The following is a 19,200-nucleotide window of genomic DNA, read 5'->3' on the forward strand; positions in this document are numbered from 1 at the left end:
CTACTCTTCCCACCAGAGCAAGGATACCTAAAACTGGAAAAGGGACAAAGCTCTTCCAACCTTCTGAGAAGCATTGTGGCCTACTGGAAAGACCTGGAGTCAGAGGACCTGGGTTCTAATCTTGGCTCTGCCATTTGTCTACTTTGTGACCTCAGGCAAGGCACTTAACTTCTCTGGGCCTCAAATTACCTCACCTGTAAAACGGGAAGTAAGACTGTGAGCCCTAAGTGAGACAAGGGACTGTGTCCAATCTGGTTACTAAGCACTGGGGTAGACACAAAGTAAAGTGCCTGGCACATAGCAAGCATTTAACAAATACCATAAAAATATGCCATTAATAAAAAACAAAAAACCCTTCCTCCAGCACAGTCTAAGGGCCAGGCACCGATCCATGCAGAGTGCTCCCTGCTCCTAGTACCTAAACCTGAGCCCTCTCCATCATTGGATCACATAGCCTCAGTCAGTCAATCAGTTGGATTTTTTATGGTACTTACTTACTATGCTTGCTTACTTGCTTACTATGTGCCAAGCACTGTACTTAGCCCTGGGTGCTTACTATGTGCTAAGCACTATACTAACCCCAGGGGCACATATAAGATAATCAGGTTCGACACATTGGGCAGAGACCATTTCTACCAACTTTGTTGAATTATATCTCTCAAGTGCTTAGTACAGTGACCTGCATACAGTAAGTGCTCAATAATTACCACTGATTGATTGATTCTTAACACATTTATTGAGCACTTCCTGCGTGCCAAGCACTGTAGTAAATGTACAATATAACAGAGTTGGTAGACAACCTCCCTGCCCACAAGGATCTTACTTAGGTCTCCTGAAAGAGGAGGCTGCAGGATATAGAACTAAGAGCAAAGTCTCTTACACTGGGTAGGGCTACAATCGCCATTATCTTAGAAGGTGTAAAAGTTCCAAATGTTTAGACTTTTCAATAGAATTTTGAGGATCAAGAAAGTGTGCCAAGTGATTTACTCTCACTTTTGTAACTAATCCCATCCCCTGCTTTGTCAGGAAATCACTATTATTATCATAACTGTTATTATTGTATTTCTTAGCACTTATTATGTGGCAAGGACTGTTCTAAACCCTGGGGTAGATGGAAGTTATTATTATTATTATTATTACTACTAATAATAATAATAGCATTTGTTAAGCACTTACTATGTGCCAAGCACTGTTCTAAGCACTGGGGGAGATACAAGGTAATCAGGTTGTCCCATGTGGGGCTCACATTCTTAATCCCCATTTTACAGATGAGGTAACTGAGGCACAGAGAAGTTAAGTGACTTGCCCAAAGCCACAGAGCTGACAAGTGCCGGAGCCGGGATTAGAACCTACAACCTCTGACTCCCGAGCCCGTGCTCTTTCCACAGAGCCATGCTACTTCTCTAATCAGATACAGTCTCTGTCCTACGTGGAGCTCACAGTTGAAATATAAAGGAGAACATGTATTGAACCCCCATTTTGAAGATGAGGAAACTGAGACACAGAGAAGTGAAATGACTTGCCCAAGGTCACACAGCAAGCAACTAGAGTAGTCTGGATTAGAACTCAGGTCCTCTGATTACCAGGCCTGTGCTCTTTCCAATAGGCCACACTGCTCTCTAGTGATGATTTCCTACTTCCCACCGATTTCCTACATCTTGTAATCCAGTCAGATCTGAGAAATCTGTGACTGGGGTTGGGGGGTGGGGGGAAGCAGGAAGATGGAACCAGCTGTCACATGGAGTTCCTGCACATGGAAGGATGGAGATTAGCTTGTGTTATGAGCTCAGATATCCGCAAGTAGAGTCTACAATTCCTACCTCCCCCAGTTGCCCTTCTAGTCCTTAAATTTCTGATAAATATCCATCTAAATTGAAGTTAGGTGTGCTCCAAACTGCCCTAAAGAATGGAGAATTTAGCTCATTCAGTCCAATTAAGATGCTTAATGCCAGAGCTCTGTGCAAGGTGACAAGAGGGGACAGTTCCTTTTGTCATTCAGAAGCAGTGTGTAAGAGATTGGGAGCATTTGAAAGGGGAAATCTGTCCTGGACTGGGTTTGTATAATTCCCAGGTCCCCTACATCACACCCACCAGGTCTGGTTGAGTAGAATTCATATTCTAATGGCAAGGAAACCCTAAACTAATGATAGTTGGAGTTGGCAAGTGGGACCCAGGGAGGAGCTGAGTTTGTACTCCAGGATCACCAGTTTTTAGCTTACCCACCAGATCTGCCACTCATTCACTGGAAAGCTCACAATTTCTCTGAGCCTCAGTTTCCTCTTCTGGAAAATGGGGATTTAATACCTGCTCTTCCCCAACTTTGGGCTGTGAGTCCCATGTGGGACAGAGACTGTGTCCTACCTGATTATCTCATATCTATTCCAGCGATTAATACAATCTTTAGAACATAAACATTTAGCAAATATTATTAACATTATTATTGTTGTTGTTGTTACTTGACTTCTAGACCTGGTTCTATCTGGACTTCTACCATGCTGAGAAGCAGCATGGCATAGTATAGATCATAGTACTGGGAGTCAGAAGATCATGGGTTCTAATCCTTGCTCCACCACTTATCTGCTGTGTGACCTTGGGCAAGTCACTTCACTTCTCTGGACCTCAGTTCTCTCATCTGTAAAACGGGGATTGAGACTGTGAGCCCACCTTGGGACAGGGACTGTGTCCAACCTGATTTGCTTGTATCCACCCCAGTGCTTAGTACAGTGTCTGGCACATAGTAAGCATTTAACAAATACCATGATTATTATTATTGCCTGCAGCTGGCAAATGTGGGTGGAGACTGAACATATAATGCAATGGGGCTGCACCTCAGCTTGCCATCTTGCTTCTTGTTCTCAGTACCTTTGTGAGTGATTGATTAACTGATTGATTATGGTAGTTGTTATGCACTAGCTTTTTTCTAACACACTTCTAAGCACTGGGGAAGGTACAAGTTAATTAGGTCAGATACAGTCCCTGTCCTGCATCATCTCTACTCAGATGACACCCAAATCTACAACTCCTCTGCTGTTCTCTCTCCCTCCCTCCAGGCTCTTATCTCCTCCTGCCTTCAGGACATTTCCACCTGGATGTCCACCTGCCACCTAAAGCTCAACATGTCCAAGACTGAGCTTCTTATCTTCCCTCCCAAACCCTGTCCTCTCCCTGACTTTCCCATCACTGTGGATGGCACTGCCATCCTCCCTGTATCACAAGCCCACAACCTTGGTGTCATCCTTGACTCCGCTCTCTCATTCACCCCACATATCCAATCTGTTACCAAAACCTGCAGGTCTCACCTTCGCTAAGATCCTCCCTTTCCTCTCCATCCAAACCGCCACCTTATTGGTTCAATCTCCCACCCTATCCTGACTGGATTACTATCTGCCTCCTCTCTGATCTCCCATCCTCCTGTCTCTCCCTGCTTCAGTCTATTCTTCACTCTGCTGCCCGGATTATCTTTGTACAGAAACACTCTGGGCATGTCACTCCCCTTCTCAAAAATCTCCAATGGTTGCCTGTCAACCTTCTCATGAAGCAAAAACTCCTCACTCTCGGCTTCAAAGCTCTCCATCACCTCACCCCCTCCTACCTCACCTCCCTTCTCTCCTTCTACAGCTCGGCCCCACACCTCTGCTCCTCTGCTGCTGCTGCTGCTAATAATAATAATAATAATAATGGCATTTGTTAAGAGCTTACTATGTGCAGAGCACTATTCTAAGCGCTGGGGGGGATACAAGGTGATTGTCATCCCACGTGGGGCTCACAGTCTTAATCCCTATTTTCCAGATGAGGTAACTGAGGCTCAGAGAAGTGAAGTGACTTGCCCAGTGTCACACAGCAGACATGCGGCGGAGCCGGGATTCGAACCCATGACCTCTGACTCCAAAGCCCAGGCTCTTTTCCACTGAGCCACGCTGCTAATCTCCTCATTGTGTCTCATTCTCACCTGTCCTGCCGTCGACCCCTGGTCCTACCTCTGGCCTGGATGCCCTCCCTCCACACATCTGCCAAACAAGCTCTCTTCCTCCCTTCAAAGCCCTACTGAGAGCTCACCTCTTTCAGGAAGCCTCCCCAGACTGAGCCCCCCATTTTCTCTCCTCCTCCTCCCCTCCCCATCGCCTCTCTCCCTCCCTCTGTCCTACCCCTTCCCCTCCACACAGCAATTGTGTATGTTTGTATATATTACTCTATTTTATAATTTTTATAATAGCTATAATTCTATTTATTCTGATGGTATTGACACCTGTCTACTTTTGTTTTGTTGTCTGTCTCCCCCTTCTAGACTGTGAGCCTGTTGTTGGGTAGGGACCGTCTCTATATGTTGGCGATTTGTACTTCCCAAGTGCTTAGTACAGTGCTCTGCACACAGTAAGTGCTCAATAAATACGATTGAATGAATGAATGAATGATTATTCACTCTTTCACAGCTCCTTAGGGGGCAGGGCTCTAAACCCCAGGGTATTATCTGGGCTCTTAGAAACAAGGGGCTTGGAACTGGGGATCTGTTGTGTAAAGTTACCTGGAAAAAGAGGGCACACAAAGGTGTCAATTTCAGGGTGTGGATTCTGGGTCCTTCTCAATTTATTTTCCTGTCCCTTGACTCACGATGCTAGGAGGCCCTTGGAAGCCTCAGTGGGTTCGATGGTATAGTCATTAGAGAGTAGGTCTGGCCTCTTTGGCTCAAACTCTGGCTTGTGGACTCTGAGCTGTGTTAGAGGAAAGCTGTCTCTCATGGTCTGGGCTGCACATATCTTTATACATCCTCTGTAGTTTGTGTTAGCATTTGTCTTCCAGGCTAAACGGTAAACCGTCTGAGGGCAGGGATCATATCTATTCCTTCCATTATACTCTCCCAGGTTTTTAGTACAGGACTCTGCACACAGTACGTGTTCGATAAATATGACTGGTTAATATGTTTTGTTGTCTGTCTCCCCCTTCTAGACTGTGAGCCCGCTGTTGGGTAGGGACCGTCTCTATATGTTGCCAAAATGTACTGCCCAAGTGCTTAGTACAGTGCTCTGCACACAGTAAGCACTTAATAAATACGATTGAATGAATGAATGAATGAATGAAAGGTGATCAGGTTGTCCCATGGGGGACTAACAGTCTTAATTTCCATTTTATAGATGAGGTAACTGAGACCCAGAGAAGTTAAGTGACTTGCCCAAAGTCACATAGCTGACAATTGGCAGAGCCGGGATTTGAACCCATGACCCCTGACTCCAAAGCCCATGCTCTTTCCACTGAGCCACAGGGTGTCCCACGTGGGGCTCACAGTCTTCATCCCCATTTTACAGATGAGGTAACTGTGGCACAGAGAAGTTTAAGTGACTTGCCCAAGGTCACACAGCAGACAAGTAGTGGAGCCGGATTGGAACCCATGTCCTCTGACTCTCAAGCCCGTGCTCTTGCCACTAAACCACTCTGTTTCTCTGTGCTACCTTAGCACTTAGTTCAGTGCTTGGCACATGGTAAGCACTTAATAAATACCACAATTATTATTATTACCTCATCTGTAAAATGGGGATCAAGACTGTGTCCAATCTGATTAGCTTGTCAGCTCTTAGTCAGTGCCTGGCACATAGTACGCACTTAACAAATATCATAAGAAAGTGTTCAAATGGTGAGGAAGTGCCAGAGGGAGTTGTGGGGCCAGGGCGGTTTGGTACATGTGAAGTGGGGAGATTACTGAGAGCTCTCAGGCCCTACTGAGAGCTCACCTCCTCCCGGAGGCTTTCCCAGACTGAGCCCCCTCCTTCCTCTCCCCCTCGTCCCCCTCTCCATCCCCCCGTCTTACCTCCTTCCCTTCCCCACAGCACCTGTATATATGTATATATGTTTGTACATATTTATTACTCTATTTATTTATTTTACTTGTACATATCTATTCTATTTATTTTATTTTGTTAATATGTTTGGTTTTGTTCTCTGTCTCCCCCTTCTAGACTGTGAGCCCACTGTTGGGTAGGGACTGTCTCTATGTGTTGCCAACTTGTACTTCCCAAGTGCTTAGTACAGTGCTCTGCACACAGTAAGCGCTCAATAAATATGATTAATTGATTGATTGAGATTAGGGATTAATTAGGGATGGCCTCCTGGAGGAGATGCAATTTCAAAAGGGCTTTGAAGATTGGGAAAGCAATAATCTGCAGGATATGAATGGGGAAGGAGTTCCAGACAGATGGAAAGGAGGGCATGAATAAGAAAAGGGACAAGAATGAGCACAGTGAGAAGGCTGACTTGAGTAGAACAAAATGGGTGATGCCTAGTGGATGGATCATGGGTCTAGGAGTCAGAAGAAACTGGGTTCTTACCCGGCCTCTGCCACTTGTCTGCTGTATTTCCTTCGGCAAGTCTCTTCACTTCTCTGTGCCTCAGTTCCCTCATCTGTAAAATGGGGTTTAAGATGGTGAGCCTCATGTGATTAGCGTATATCTACTCCAGTGCTTAGTACAGTGCCTAGAACAAATATTTTTTAAAAAAGAGTTGGGGCCTAGTGGGAGTGAAGGTGTCAGGGGCAAGAGTTAATTAAGTGCCTTAAAGCCAGTGGTCAGGAGTTTCTCATTTATCGAAGCCATTTAATATATCTAAATAAATAGACCTTTTGGTATAGTACACTCATTCATTCATTCAATCATATTTATTAAGCACTTACTGTGGGCAGAGCTCTGTGCTAAGCACTTGGGAAATTACTAGAGGTTGGGTAGGGATCGGTAAATAAGTGTGCCCCAGTGGTCATGCTAACTATCGGGGCCTGAAAATTATACACTTTGATGTTCCCTGAGCCAGAGGACAGTTCGCAACTCCACACTGGCTTTTGCCAGAATTTCTCACAAACATACAGCAGGTAACAATCAGTCAGTCCAGCCAGGGGCATTTCAACCTGTTTCCTCTCTCCCAGGAATGTTGGGCACTTTGCTGGCATTAGTTTGTTATTTCCCATAGACTGGGGCATAAGATGCAGGAAAACTTTGGTGTGAAAAATGAGAGGGCAAACAAAACTTAGCTACCAAAAGTGGCCCTGGTCGGGAGGGAAAAAAAAAGTAAATAATAGATCCACTTCATTTTCACAGGCAAATTATCTGATTCCACTGAATTCACTTTGGCCTCAAATGTCCAGATATTTTAGAAATATGTTGGGACAGGAAGAAGATGAAGTGGCCTAAAATAACAGACCTGAATTATTCAAATCATTTGCTAATCCCGAGAGTCAGACAGGGTGTCTTCCAAAGCCTTGAAAGTTGGATAGGGCTACCTGCCTCAGTTGTGATTTACTGTAGGAATGGTACATTCTGGCCATATTCCGCTTCACATTCCAACCCAGGCCTTCTTCACAGCTAAAGATATGGAATCAATCTCCATTAGTAATATTTTGCACATCAGATTTAAAAAGGAGCAAATGTGTCCAGTTATATATTAGACATTCAACTTTTTTTTTGACTTTTCAACTGTCTGCCCTTTAACACTTGAGCCAAGGTTAGGCTTCCTGTTCGGATTCTTGGGGAATTTATGCCTTTGGGGCAAACAGACATTCGTTCACTGGTGCTTGCCAGAAGAGATGTTCTATCTGTTGTTTGCAAAAGCACATCAATTTTCTAATTTGCACTTAAAACACACTCCTTTAAATCAGTAATCTCTGGTTATATACGAAGTGCGTGCATATAATAATACATATAACTATATAGTGTAAATGTAATCAAGCAATTGATGGGTGGCACAAGTATTTGTTGTCTCCTGCACTAAAAAACACTTTAAAAAGATTACACACAAACACTTGTCATGGTAAATGTCTGCTGAGTGCTCTCACAGCACAGTGATTGTGTTAATTATTGTCTTTCTGCCTCATAGGATCAGGACTCTTAGCACCACCACCTTGGAAAATAAAACAATGTGAGGAAAAGACCTAAAGCGATGGAGAGTCGGATTGGCAATGGGGTGGGGGCGGGGCACACAAAGGGGGTGTTATTAGTAATTTTGTTTTAAGTTTCTATGTACTTATCCTGTGCTGACACTGAATGGTTTGACTACGTTTTTTTAAAGGTCACGTTCTCTGCAGACACCATATTTCAACTGGAACCAGTTTATTTCCGAGGAAAGCTCCAGAGGCTACCCTAAACGGATCCATCGGAGACTATGAGGTGGCTCACCAATGCTAATACTAATTGTGGAATTTGTTAAGCTCTTACTATGAGCCCAACACCGTACTAACCGCTGAAATGAATCCGTCGATTATTTATTTATTATTTATTTATAGTAATGTCTCCTCCTGTAGACTGTAAACTCGTCATGGGCAGGGAAAGTGTCTACCGACTCTGTTGTACTGTATTGTGGGCAAGGATTGTCTCTCTTTATTGCTGTGATGTACTTTCCAAGTGCTTAGCACAGTGCTCTGCACACAGAAAGCGCTCAATGGTATGCCCACAATGCATACCATTGATTAATTGATTTGAGTAGATACTAGATAATCAGGTCGGACACAATCCCCTTCCCACATGGGGTGGTTGGGTTGGGTGGGGGGGGGTGTCACAGACCCTAAATGGAATTGGGGTAGGGCCCCGATTTGGGTATTTGCCTGCCTTTTTAAATCATCAAAAGCATTTTAGATGCTTCTTACTAGTTCCCCATTTCAATAATAATAATAACTGTGCCAAATGAAACGAACAATGCCCTAAGCCCTAAGCCCAGGTCTTCCCAAGGTCTCTGATTTGTAGGTTTCGAATATTTGGTCATTGGAGTGATGGTACTGCGACGGATGGATATAGTGTTCTCTGTCCCCTCCATAATTAGAAAAAAGTGAAAATGACATGGACCTTCCCTCCTCAGGTTAGAGAATTAGTACTAAAATCTCTTCTGTTTTGTGTTCGCGACTTTTCCCTGGCTATGGCAATGGGATAACAATGCTTAAATCTCTGATTAAAATTAAAAACGGGGTGTGCTAGGTATACCGTCTAAACGGTCCGCCCGGGAACCAACCGTCAGCTTGGAAACATGTGGTCTCAATATGCATAAGCAATTATAACTGACAAAAAAAAATCACGCGTCCTGCTGTTAAAATAGTGGCGATCCCCGAAGCCCTCAGCCTCGGAGGAGGGTGGGTTTGTGGATTCTCCTTTACTCCCTCCCTCTGTTCTACCTCCCTTCCCGCCCCACGGCACTTGCGTATATATGTACATATTTATATTTAGAATTCTATTTATTTTTTATTAATGATGTGTATTTATCTATAATTCTATTTATAATGATGCTACTGATGCCCGTTTACTTATTTTGATGCCTGTCTCCCCCCTTCTAGACTGCGAGCCCGTTGTGGGCAGGGATTTTCCCCCTTCGTTGCCGAATTGTACTTCCCAAGCGCTTAGTACAGTGTTCTGCACACGGTAAACGCTCAATAAATACGACTGAATGAATGAGTGAATGGATTGAGGTGTCTTAAATCATGTCCCCTTCCGCGAGTGGTCCCAAGGATTGCAAGACTGGCAAATCCTCAGTGGAACTTCGTTCACTTATTCAATCGTATTTATTGAGCGCTTACCGTATGCAGAGCACTGTACTAAGCGCTGAAGGATCGTAAGGGTGGCAAATCCTCAGTGGAGATTCGTTCAATCGTATTCGTTGAGCGTTTACTGTGTGCAGAATACTGTAGTAAGTGCTTAAGGATCGTAAGGCTGACAAATCCTCAGTGGAGATTCATTCATTAAGTCGTATTTATTGAGCGTTTACCGTGCGCAGAGCACTGTACTAACCGCTGAATAATCGTAAGGGTGGCAAATCCTCAGTGGAGCTTCGTTCAGTCATTTTCATTGAGCGCTTACTGTGTGCAGAACACTGTAGTGAGCGCTTAAGGATCGTAAGGCTGGCAAATCCTCAGTGGAGATTCATTCATTCAATCGTATTTATTGAGCGCTTACCGTGTGCAGAGCACTGTACTAAGCGCTTCAGGATCGTAAGGCAGGCCAATCCTCAGTGGAGATTCCGTGGGAAACCGGGGGAAGGGAAGAACAGTGTTTGGCACACAGTAAGCGCTTAACAAATACCATCATCATTATTATTATATTGTTATTAAAATACAAAAACTGTCTCGGCTCCTCCCGTTACCCCCCCTTGCCAAACTTTTCCCTGCCAGGTCAGCCGGGCTGGACCCGGTTGCCCCCCTCCCCCTTCCAGGGCTCCGGGGCTGCGGGGGGTCGTTCAGCGGAGGGGAGAGGGAGGGCTCCTCGGGGTACCACCCCCCATCCCCAGCCTCCCCCCTCCCCGCGGCTGAGCCGGCCCAGCCCAGACTGCGGTGTGCTGGCAGATCTGCGCAGCGCGGAGCTGGAGCCGGAGCCGGTCCTGGTCCTGGTCCTGGTCCTGGTCCTGCCCCTGCCCCTGCCCCTGCCCCTGCCCCTGCCCCTGCCCCTTTCCGCGGGCTGAGGGGCGGGGAGGGGGGCTCATGCAGCCGCCAAGGTAAGCCCGGGAGGAGCCCCCCACCGCTCCCCGGGGGGATGGATGGGGCGTGGGGCGGCCGGAGGGGGAGGGGTGGGCAAAGAGGGGGGCAGGGGTCGCCCCAAAGCCCGGGCTGCACATCCAGCCGCGGCCAGCCTGACTTTCCTGGGTCCCCCGGGTTAGTATAAGAAGATGGTCTCGGTTAAGCGCTTACTATGTGCAAACCACTGGTCTAAGATTATTAATACCCACATTAGAAATTGTTTAGCCCGTGATTATTTATCGGCTGCATGCAAAGCACGGCACTCAACCCTCGGGAGGGTCCAATACTACGACGCCAAACACATCCCCTGCCCACAACCAGCTTAGTACAGCGCTCTGCACACAGTAAGCGCTCAACGAATGCGATCGGATGAAGAAATGAATGAATGAACGAGCTCTCAGCCTCTCCTGATTTCTGGCTTGATGGTTTCTAGGTTCCTTCGCCTCTTGACGTTTTAGGGTTTAATAATCACTGTGATATTTGTTAATAATAATAATGATGGCATTTGTTAAACGCTTACTATGTGCGAAGCACTGTTCTAAGTGGGGGGGGGAATACAAAGTGATCAAGTTGTCCCACGTGGGGCTCACAGTCTTAATCCCCCTTATACAGATGAGGTAACTGAGGCTCAGAGAAGTTAAGGTACTTTCCCAATGCCACACAGCAGACATGTGGCGGAGCAGGATTAGAACCCATGACCTCTGACTCCCAAGCCCGTGCCGCGCTGCTTCTCTGCGCTAACTCTGCGCTGTAAGCACTGTCTAACTCTGCGCTGTAAGCACTGTACTAAGCACCGGGTTTGTTGGCTTAACGTCTCCCCGCCTTTACCGAGCGGTCGGGGGCTCGTCTCCCACTTTCTGATTTGGTTGGGGCTTTCCTCGCCTTCCCCCCGTCTTTCTTTGCCGGGTTTGGGGGTGTCTTTGCAGCTCCCGGCTGGCTTCAGGGCGGTCCTTTATTTATTTCCAGGCATTCATTCAGTCGTATTTATTGAGTGCTTACGGTGTGCGGAACACCGGACTAAGCGCTTAGAAAGTACAGTTCGGCAACAGATAGAGACGGTCCCGACCCAACCACGAGAAAACCGCACCAACCCACTTCCCTGCGGGGACCAACGGGCCGGTGCCGTTTGGTGGCGGGGAGCGCGGGAGAGAGGGCCAGCCCAGTCCGTTGGAGTGGACAGGTGTATTTCGTTCGGATGAGGCACCAAAGCTTGGTATGGGCTTTGATGCCATCCTTCACTGCTGCCTGTCGGGATAATTGCATTGCCTTGCTTCGGCTCGGAGTTCGAATCAATTTTCCCAGACTGGGATTCTTAAAGGTCGCCTGGAAGTTGTGTTGTCATGGCTTAAGGAGACATTGGATTGCATTTATTTTTATAAATCGAATTTTACCAAAGGATCAGGGAAAACAGCTCCATCTAGCGGGAACAGTGAACCCCGAATTCTGCTTTACATTACGGTAACTCCTCTTCGCCAGGATGGTCTCCATCCCTTCTAGAGATGATTTAAAAAAAGTAGTAAAAGCAAAACCCTCTCTTATGTGTGCAAGCGGTTAAACCTTCTCTTATGTGTGCAAGCGGTTAATAGCTTCCCAGGACGATCCTCACGCCGTGCTGATCAATTTTGACCCTTTCCTCTTAAATACTAATCAGCTGTTGCAAGTACTTGACACTTTGCCACTGCTATCTCCTGGTCAAGATACCCTGGAATTCACTTTATGGAACTGGAGAGGGGAATGGAAAACTAAATCTGTCCCTCCACTTAATTACTCCGCAGCGAATCAGAATGTCACAGGATGACACCTGATGCTATTGAGGCTTACCTTTTATGGCTGGCATGAGCAGTTTCAAGAAAATGGGATTTGTCCATCTTGTAAAGATTCTCCTTAATCACTGCACCTCTTCCCTGTGGCTTTTTGTTATCCCACCTTACACTTATGTGTCCACAGAAGAGTAGAGATGTGATGGGTCGAATTTGAATTTCCTTCTACATGGTAGAGACCGCTGTTTCTACAGGGGTAGGAGATGAGGAAATGAAAACTAGTAGTACCATTATGTGCAGAAATAGGATGGAGGAGGCAAAGACCTCATTTACATAGTCAATAATTGGGATTGTTCTCCTGCAAGAGGAAGTTGGGCTGAAGTAAAAGGAGAATCGACCAGTTTTTGGTGGGTTGGTTTATATGTTATTTTTTAAGTATAGTTAATATGATCAAATTTAACCAGCCTACAGATCCAACTGTGAGTTTGTTTATTTGGAGTACATGAAAAGGTGAATTAAGATACCTTCTGGGTTCTGTTGCCAACAAGACAGACAGAGTCCCAGACTCCTAGGGAGAAAAACTCACATGCCTGCTTTGGGCAAGGAAAGACAGGGTTGCAGTGGAAATAACGTTCCATTTTTTAACAAGATGACATGACCCAATAATTTAGTCTGTCTAGGCCCATCTGTTTCCTTCAGTTGTGAGGGATTATGGGGAGTTTTTTACTCCCTCTCCTTTCCTGGCCATTTTTTCCACTAGGAGACATACAGGTGCTTACATTAAGAGGAATACATGTGAGGGTTGAGTTTTTCATGTTGATTCCAAAACCATTGGCCCATTTGCAGTTATTTATTAAATAACCAGACATTTGACTGCACGGTCCATCTCCATAAGTCTGGCTCTGTGTATTTGGATAGCACAGTCTAGCTCAGCTTGGGTAAATGCACGCTTCTCCTCTTCTGGCTGAAGAGTAATTTGCTGGTGCCCTTTACTTCAAAGTTCCTCCCAGCATACCATCTTGTTGCTTCTACTGACTCCATAACTCTGGAGTTACAGGTTCAGCCAGGAGAAGAAGTGTGGCTTCGAGGTCCACACACGGGACTAGGAGTCAGAAGGACCTGGGCCCTAGTCCCGGCTCTGCCACTTGTCTGCTTTGTGACCTTGGGCAAGTCACTTAATTTCTCGGTGCCTCAGTTACTTTGTCTGTAAAATGGGGATTATTAGGGCTGAGCCCCATGTGAGACATGGACTGTGTCCAATTCGATTAGCTTGTAATAATGATGGTATGTGTTAAGCACTTACTATGTACCAAGCACTGTTCTAAGCGCTGGAATAATAATTATGGCGTTTGTTAAGTGCTTACTATGTGCCAGGCACTGTACTATGCTCTGGGTTGGATACAAGAAAATCGGGTTGGACACAGTCCCTGTCCCCAAATGGGGCTCCCAGTCTCAATCCCCCTTTTACAGATGAGGTGACTGAGGCACAGAGAAGTGAAGTGACTTGCCCAAGGTCACACAGCAAACAAGTAGTGGAGCTGGGATTAGAACCCATGACATTCTGACTCTCAGGCTCGTACTGTATTCATTATGCCATGCTACACCTTATATGTACCCCAGCACTTACGAGAGTGCCTGGCTCATAATAAGCACTTAACAAATACCATTAAAAAAAGTTCTAGGACCCACAGAAACTTTACAGACAATTTAGCAAGCTGTGCATGGGTACCAATGCCAAGAGGCTTCCAGGGTCAGCACTTAAAGTAAGTGATGCTATGCTATGGTTATGTCTGAGAGCTTAACGAGTGATTTTATACCATGCACCTGAATTTCCGGGGGAATTTTTGACAGCATATTTATTACCTGCGGGATCAGGTCCCTTTAAAGTCATTTCTCTGGTCCCCTGTGAGATTGAGGACTCTGGACTGCCCCCTGCAAAACAGATCATTTGTGAGAAAAGAAATACCCAATGAGTGAAATTTTCAGGTCTATGATGACTGTGTGAAGGCTAATATTTTAAGTCTGAGAACATCCTTTCTTCCAGGGAACTCAAAACAGTTTGCAGGTACGACCTCATTCCTCCCCACAACATCCCTGTAGGAAGGATAGATGTCAAGTTATTAACCTCGTTTCACATGTGGGAAAGCTGAGGCTCAGAGAAGTTAAGTAACTTGACCAAGGTCACCAAGGCATTCTGCAATGGCTACTACTAGATGAGCTGTGTCCACTTTGTGTGATCCACACACAAAGACAGGGCATAGCAACAGGAACACTATCAGATACAGGTGAGCAAAGTGCATGAAGATGGACATCACTTTTATAATAATAATAATAATAATGTTGATATTTGTTAAAGTGCTTACTATGTGCCAGGCAGAGCAGCTTTGCGCTCAGACTAGATTTGGCCTGCACAGAGCTCTGGGTGGTTTTCACTGCATCAGACAGAGGTCCAGGGTTGTGAACCGAACAGGATACTTCCTTGCAGTCCCCAGGAATAGAACTTCACCTGAGCAGGAGTCACATCTTGGAGGCCTGTTACACCTGGTTGCTTACTAAAACTTGGAGTGAGCCTGCTATTTTCCCAGTTCCTCTCACTTCAAGATACATTCCTGTGTCCCTTTTTTTTCCTTTTTTGGAAGATGAGCTGTGTCTGGGTCCAAGCTTTCAAACCTGTTATAAATCCAATAATGTTCAGACCAGACCCATCTTTCTCCTAATTCTTCTGGCATATTGACACTGAGGATTTCCATTCTCCCACCCTTGTGGGGAAAGAAGTGGAGTTAGCTGTCTCCATCAGGTGGAGACACAAATTTAAGTCCTGAACCATCAGAGCCCAGCTGTGATCTGGAGGAATTCTTCCTGCAGTGTAACATGATTAAAATCCTCCAAAATAAATTGTAGGAAGACTAACCCTTTTCTTCAAGAGAGACATTTACATCCCTTTTAGTTCGGCTTTATTTTTGTTGTTGTTGTTGTTTAAAGCCAGGAATCTGCTGGATTTTAGCAGTTCTAAGCAACCCTGAATTTGATGAATATCTGTTCCTAGTGCTTGAACATCTGTGGTGTTTGAACTTGACAACAAAATTGGCCCCAAATCCAGAAACTCCAGCCCTCTGATTTAGAAGAGAGATGAATTCCCTCACTGTTGTTTATGGCAGTTACCCTTGGTAGAGCAATAGTTTTAGACTGGTTACTATCACAGGGAAGAAGTGGAGTGATAACAAATAATAACAGACCCATGTCATTAATAATGGCATAGATTAACGAGTACCTGTGGAAAGACAGTGTATGAGTATGTTCTCCCATAGTTTGAATTCCAGAACAGGGCTATTTAGAGTTTTAATGCATGATTTCACATACTCTCTTTTCTTGAGTAGAGTTCTAAAGCACTGTAGTTTTTGTAGTTACATGGTGCCCCCTTTTTAACGGGGGAGATCTAGAAACTGTACCTATATCCGTTAATGAATCCATAAAGACCAGTATGTGCTGTTTGACTTTAGTAAATGGGAACCTGAAGCTGAGGGAGAGTTGAAAGTTTCAATACAATTTCTCAAACAGGACGGTGATCTTAACTCTTAGCTCTGGAGTCTCTGCCTTAATTTCTAGATAATAATAATTGTGGTATTTGGAAAGCACTTACTACATGCCTAGCCCTATACTAAGCACTGAGGTGGATACAATATAATATCAGACTCAGTCTCTGTCTCATCTTGGTCTCACAGTAGGAGGAACAACAGATATTTAATCCCTGTTCTACAGATAGATGATGAAACTGAGGCACAGAGAAGTTAAGTTTTATTTGTCGAAGGTCTCACAGCAGGCAAATGGTGGAGTCACGATTAGATTCCAGGTAGACAGCAGACACTTTCAGTATACCTACTGGTTTACTTTTTCGCAGGAGATCCTATACGATAACTAACATAATCTGAGAACAGAGGATAGCTGTCTTATTGAATATATTGGGAAACCCAGCTGTTGAAATGGTTGCTACTCTCTGATTTTCATCATGGGGGCTAGTAGCAGGCTGAGAGCCTGGGAAAGACACTATTATTTCCTCCTGATCCCTTGCTTAAGGGAGGAGTGGGACACTAGCACTTATCCCATCATCATATCTCTCCCCACCGCCAGGATTTATGCATGTGCCTCCTGTTTCTCTCTCTATGTATCCTCCCCTTCCCATGGGGGTATACTTTTTTGTGGTACTCAAGTCACGTGTCATCAGTTAACTCTGATGGCTAACTGAGTTAAGGCTAACTGAGCCTTTGCTGGGTGCCTGGGGTTCTGTAGTATTATAGAGTTCATAGAAGACTGCACCCTGTGACTTCAGCAAACTTGGTGTGGGGCTGAAATGTATACTGTAGTTGGAATGACTAGCCAGGGCTGTTCAAGAGCATTCCTAAAGTCATCTCTACTGGCAGAGAGCATGGAGAAGAGATTGTCCTTACCCCTGTCACAGATTATGATCTAGTGGGCAATATAATGGGAGGGCGAAGGACAGGGTCATGGGATCTAGTGCTTTGTTATGGTTGATTAGTGTTTTCTCATATATACAAAACTTTTAACAGCATGTGCTCTGTCCAATGAACCATTAGATTACATGAAATTCCCTAGAATTAGACAAAATAATTGTAGAGTTACTTGTGCCAGATTTTGCCAATGAAATTTCCCCAAGGGAAGCAGTGTGGCCTAGTGGAAAAAGCACCAGCCTGGAAGTCAGGATGCCTGAGTTCTAATTCTGGTTCCTCCACTTGCCTGTTGTGTGACCTTGATCAAGTCATTTAACTTCTCTGTGCCTTGGTTTCCCCATCTGTACGATGGAAATTATTCCCATCCTCTCTCTCTCAGGCTGCAAGCCCAGTGTGGGACAGAGACTGTGTCCAGTCTGGTTATCTTTTTTTTAAAATGATATTTGTTAAATGCTTACTATGTGGCAGGCACTGTACTAAGTGCTGAGGTAGATAAAAGATCAACAGGATGGGCAGAGTCCCTGTCCAACATAGAACTCATGGTCTTAATCCCTGTTTTACAGATGAGGTAACTGAGGCGCAGAGAAGTTAAGTGACTTGTCCAAGGTCACACGGGAGACAAGTGGCCAAGCCATAAGTAGAACCTAGGTCCTATGACCTCCAGACCCGTACTGTTTTCACCAGGTCAGGCCACTTCTCTTCTCATGATTATGTTATCTCTACCCCAACACTTAGCACGATGCTTAGCACATAATAAGTGATGAACAAATACCACAGTTATTACTGCTAGCACCTTTAGGTATTGGTAACGCCCATCATCTGCTGGGTAGCACACTCCTAGCGAGTGGCAATTCCTCACTTCCTTGGCTGTGCAGCTCAGTCAGGTGGCGTTCCAGCTGTTAAAGAACTGCCTCCACAGCATTCCAGTTTAGACTGAATAGAACCCCCTCTCTGACCACTCCCCCCAAACCAGGTTTCCCAAGGCTCCGTGACAAATCATCTCGGTGAGGTTGGCTCCAGCTCAGGCACTGCTGAGGAGTATGGGTAGCCCTCTGGGTAGGCCCTCTGTCTTCCTGGGATTATTATGGGTCAGGAAATGACCGGGAGCAGGAGGAGGTAGTGGTCCATAGGTCAGGTGGGGAAGGGGCCTGACAACAGGAAAAACTGCCATCTTGCCATCCAGACAGGGTACAACAACAGGATGCTGGAGACTGCAACCAGCTTGGTTCAGCTGTTGAGCAGCTAACCAAGCCCCCAGCCATTCCTTGTTGACAGAGCTTTCTACAAACACCGAGGGAATCTATCAGAAAGAAACAGATCATTTTCCTTGGATCTGCAAGATCTTTTTCCTTTCCAAGTCCCAGGCAACTTTAAATCAAATCCATCGATCAGTTTATTTATTTATCTCCTTTATTGCGTGTGCAGAGCACTATGCTTTAGAGAGTGCAGTTGAGTGAAAAGATAGGATTCCTGCCCTCAAGGAGCCCACAATCTAGCAGAAGACAGAGGCACTAAAATAAATTACAGCTAGGAGGAGGTAATAGGGCATTCAAGGCATAGATATGTGTTTCAGGGAATTCTGAGTTCCTGAGTGCATGCTTAGGTGGCACAGAAGTACTGAAAACGCAGTTGAGGAATCTTCAAAGTTCCTTAAACCCAACACTTTGTTAAAATGACTAAGTAGAAGTGTAAGATTTTAAGGCTGCAAGAACTGAACTGTAAACTCCTCAGAGGCAGGGATCATGTTTTTGAACCCTAATGTACTCTCCCAAGCACTGAGTTCACAAAGTAAGCACTCAACAAATTTTGTCACCTCTATGAATAATACTGGCCATTTCATTGTCCTGTAGTGTGAAATGCATCACTACGAAATCTGTGAATTAAAAAATACCATCCCTTGGGCACGGTGAGCATTTTAGCTTCTAATTAAGTTAAATTCTTGAGCAGAGCAGTCATTAAGACAGTTGTGGAGCCTACCCAAGGCCCTCTAGTTCTTTGGGGAAGAATTCATTCATTCATCAATTCATTCACTCACTCACTCCTTCATTCATCCATTCATTCAGTAGAATAATTGAGAATCCTAGGCACGTGGGAGCATGCAATGAAAACGAAAACATGATCCTGCCCTTCAGGGGGTACAGTCTAAAAGACCTATGTCTTCTCCCAAGGACCACTGCTTGAATTACAGTGCCCAAATCCCCCCACTGTTAACACCTCTCCCCAAAAGGACCAGAAGGCAGGTGAAGCAGGACTTTTAGAAAATGTAAAACTTGAGAGTTCTTCTGTTGACTGGAATGGGACTGAAGGAGGGAGATGGAAGAGGAGCATTATCAGATCTTGCCACAGGTGCTCAAATATTGGATGTTTTCATTGAAGCTTAATGGTTGGTTATTGCCGGGTTGGTCTTCCCTCCTAGATTGTGCATGCCCTGTTGAACTGTCTTCAGTTTTTATCTCCTTTGTAATATCCTTATAAACCTAGTAAATTAGGTGCTAGATCCGTTTTA

At 45.2% G+C, this 19,200-nt stretch overlaps 1 protein-coding gene across 2 annotated transcripts in view; it reads left to right on the forward strand.

Annotated features, from left to right (window-relative positions):
* Positions 1-8,062: 8,062 nt before the first annotated feature.
* Positions 8,063-19,200, forward strand: part of RGMA (repulsive guidance molecule BMP co-receptor a) — a 43,949-nt gene continuing 32,811 nt past the window's right edge. The window contains exon 1 of one of the 2 annotated variants that reach the window (XM_038746985.1): positions 8,063-8,141. In XM_038746985.1, coding sequence (XP_038602913.1) covers positions 8,137-8,141 — 5 coding nt within the window. In that variant the 5' untranslated portion in view covers positions 8,063-8,136. Of the gene's footprint in view, positions 8,142-10,410; positions 10,447-19,200 lie in introns of those variants that run through there. The other variant, XM_038746984.1, reaches the window with a different exon arrangement.

The sequence above is a fragment of the Tachyglossus aculeatus genome, chromosome 5 (genome assembly GCF_015852505.1).
Source record: "Tachyglossus aculeatus isolate mTacAcu1 chromosome 5, mTacAcu1.pri, whole genome shotgun sequence".
NCBI lineage: Eukaryota > Metazoa > Chordata > Mammalia > Monotremata > Tachyglossidae > Tachyglossus > Tachyglossus aculeatus.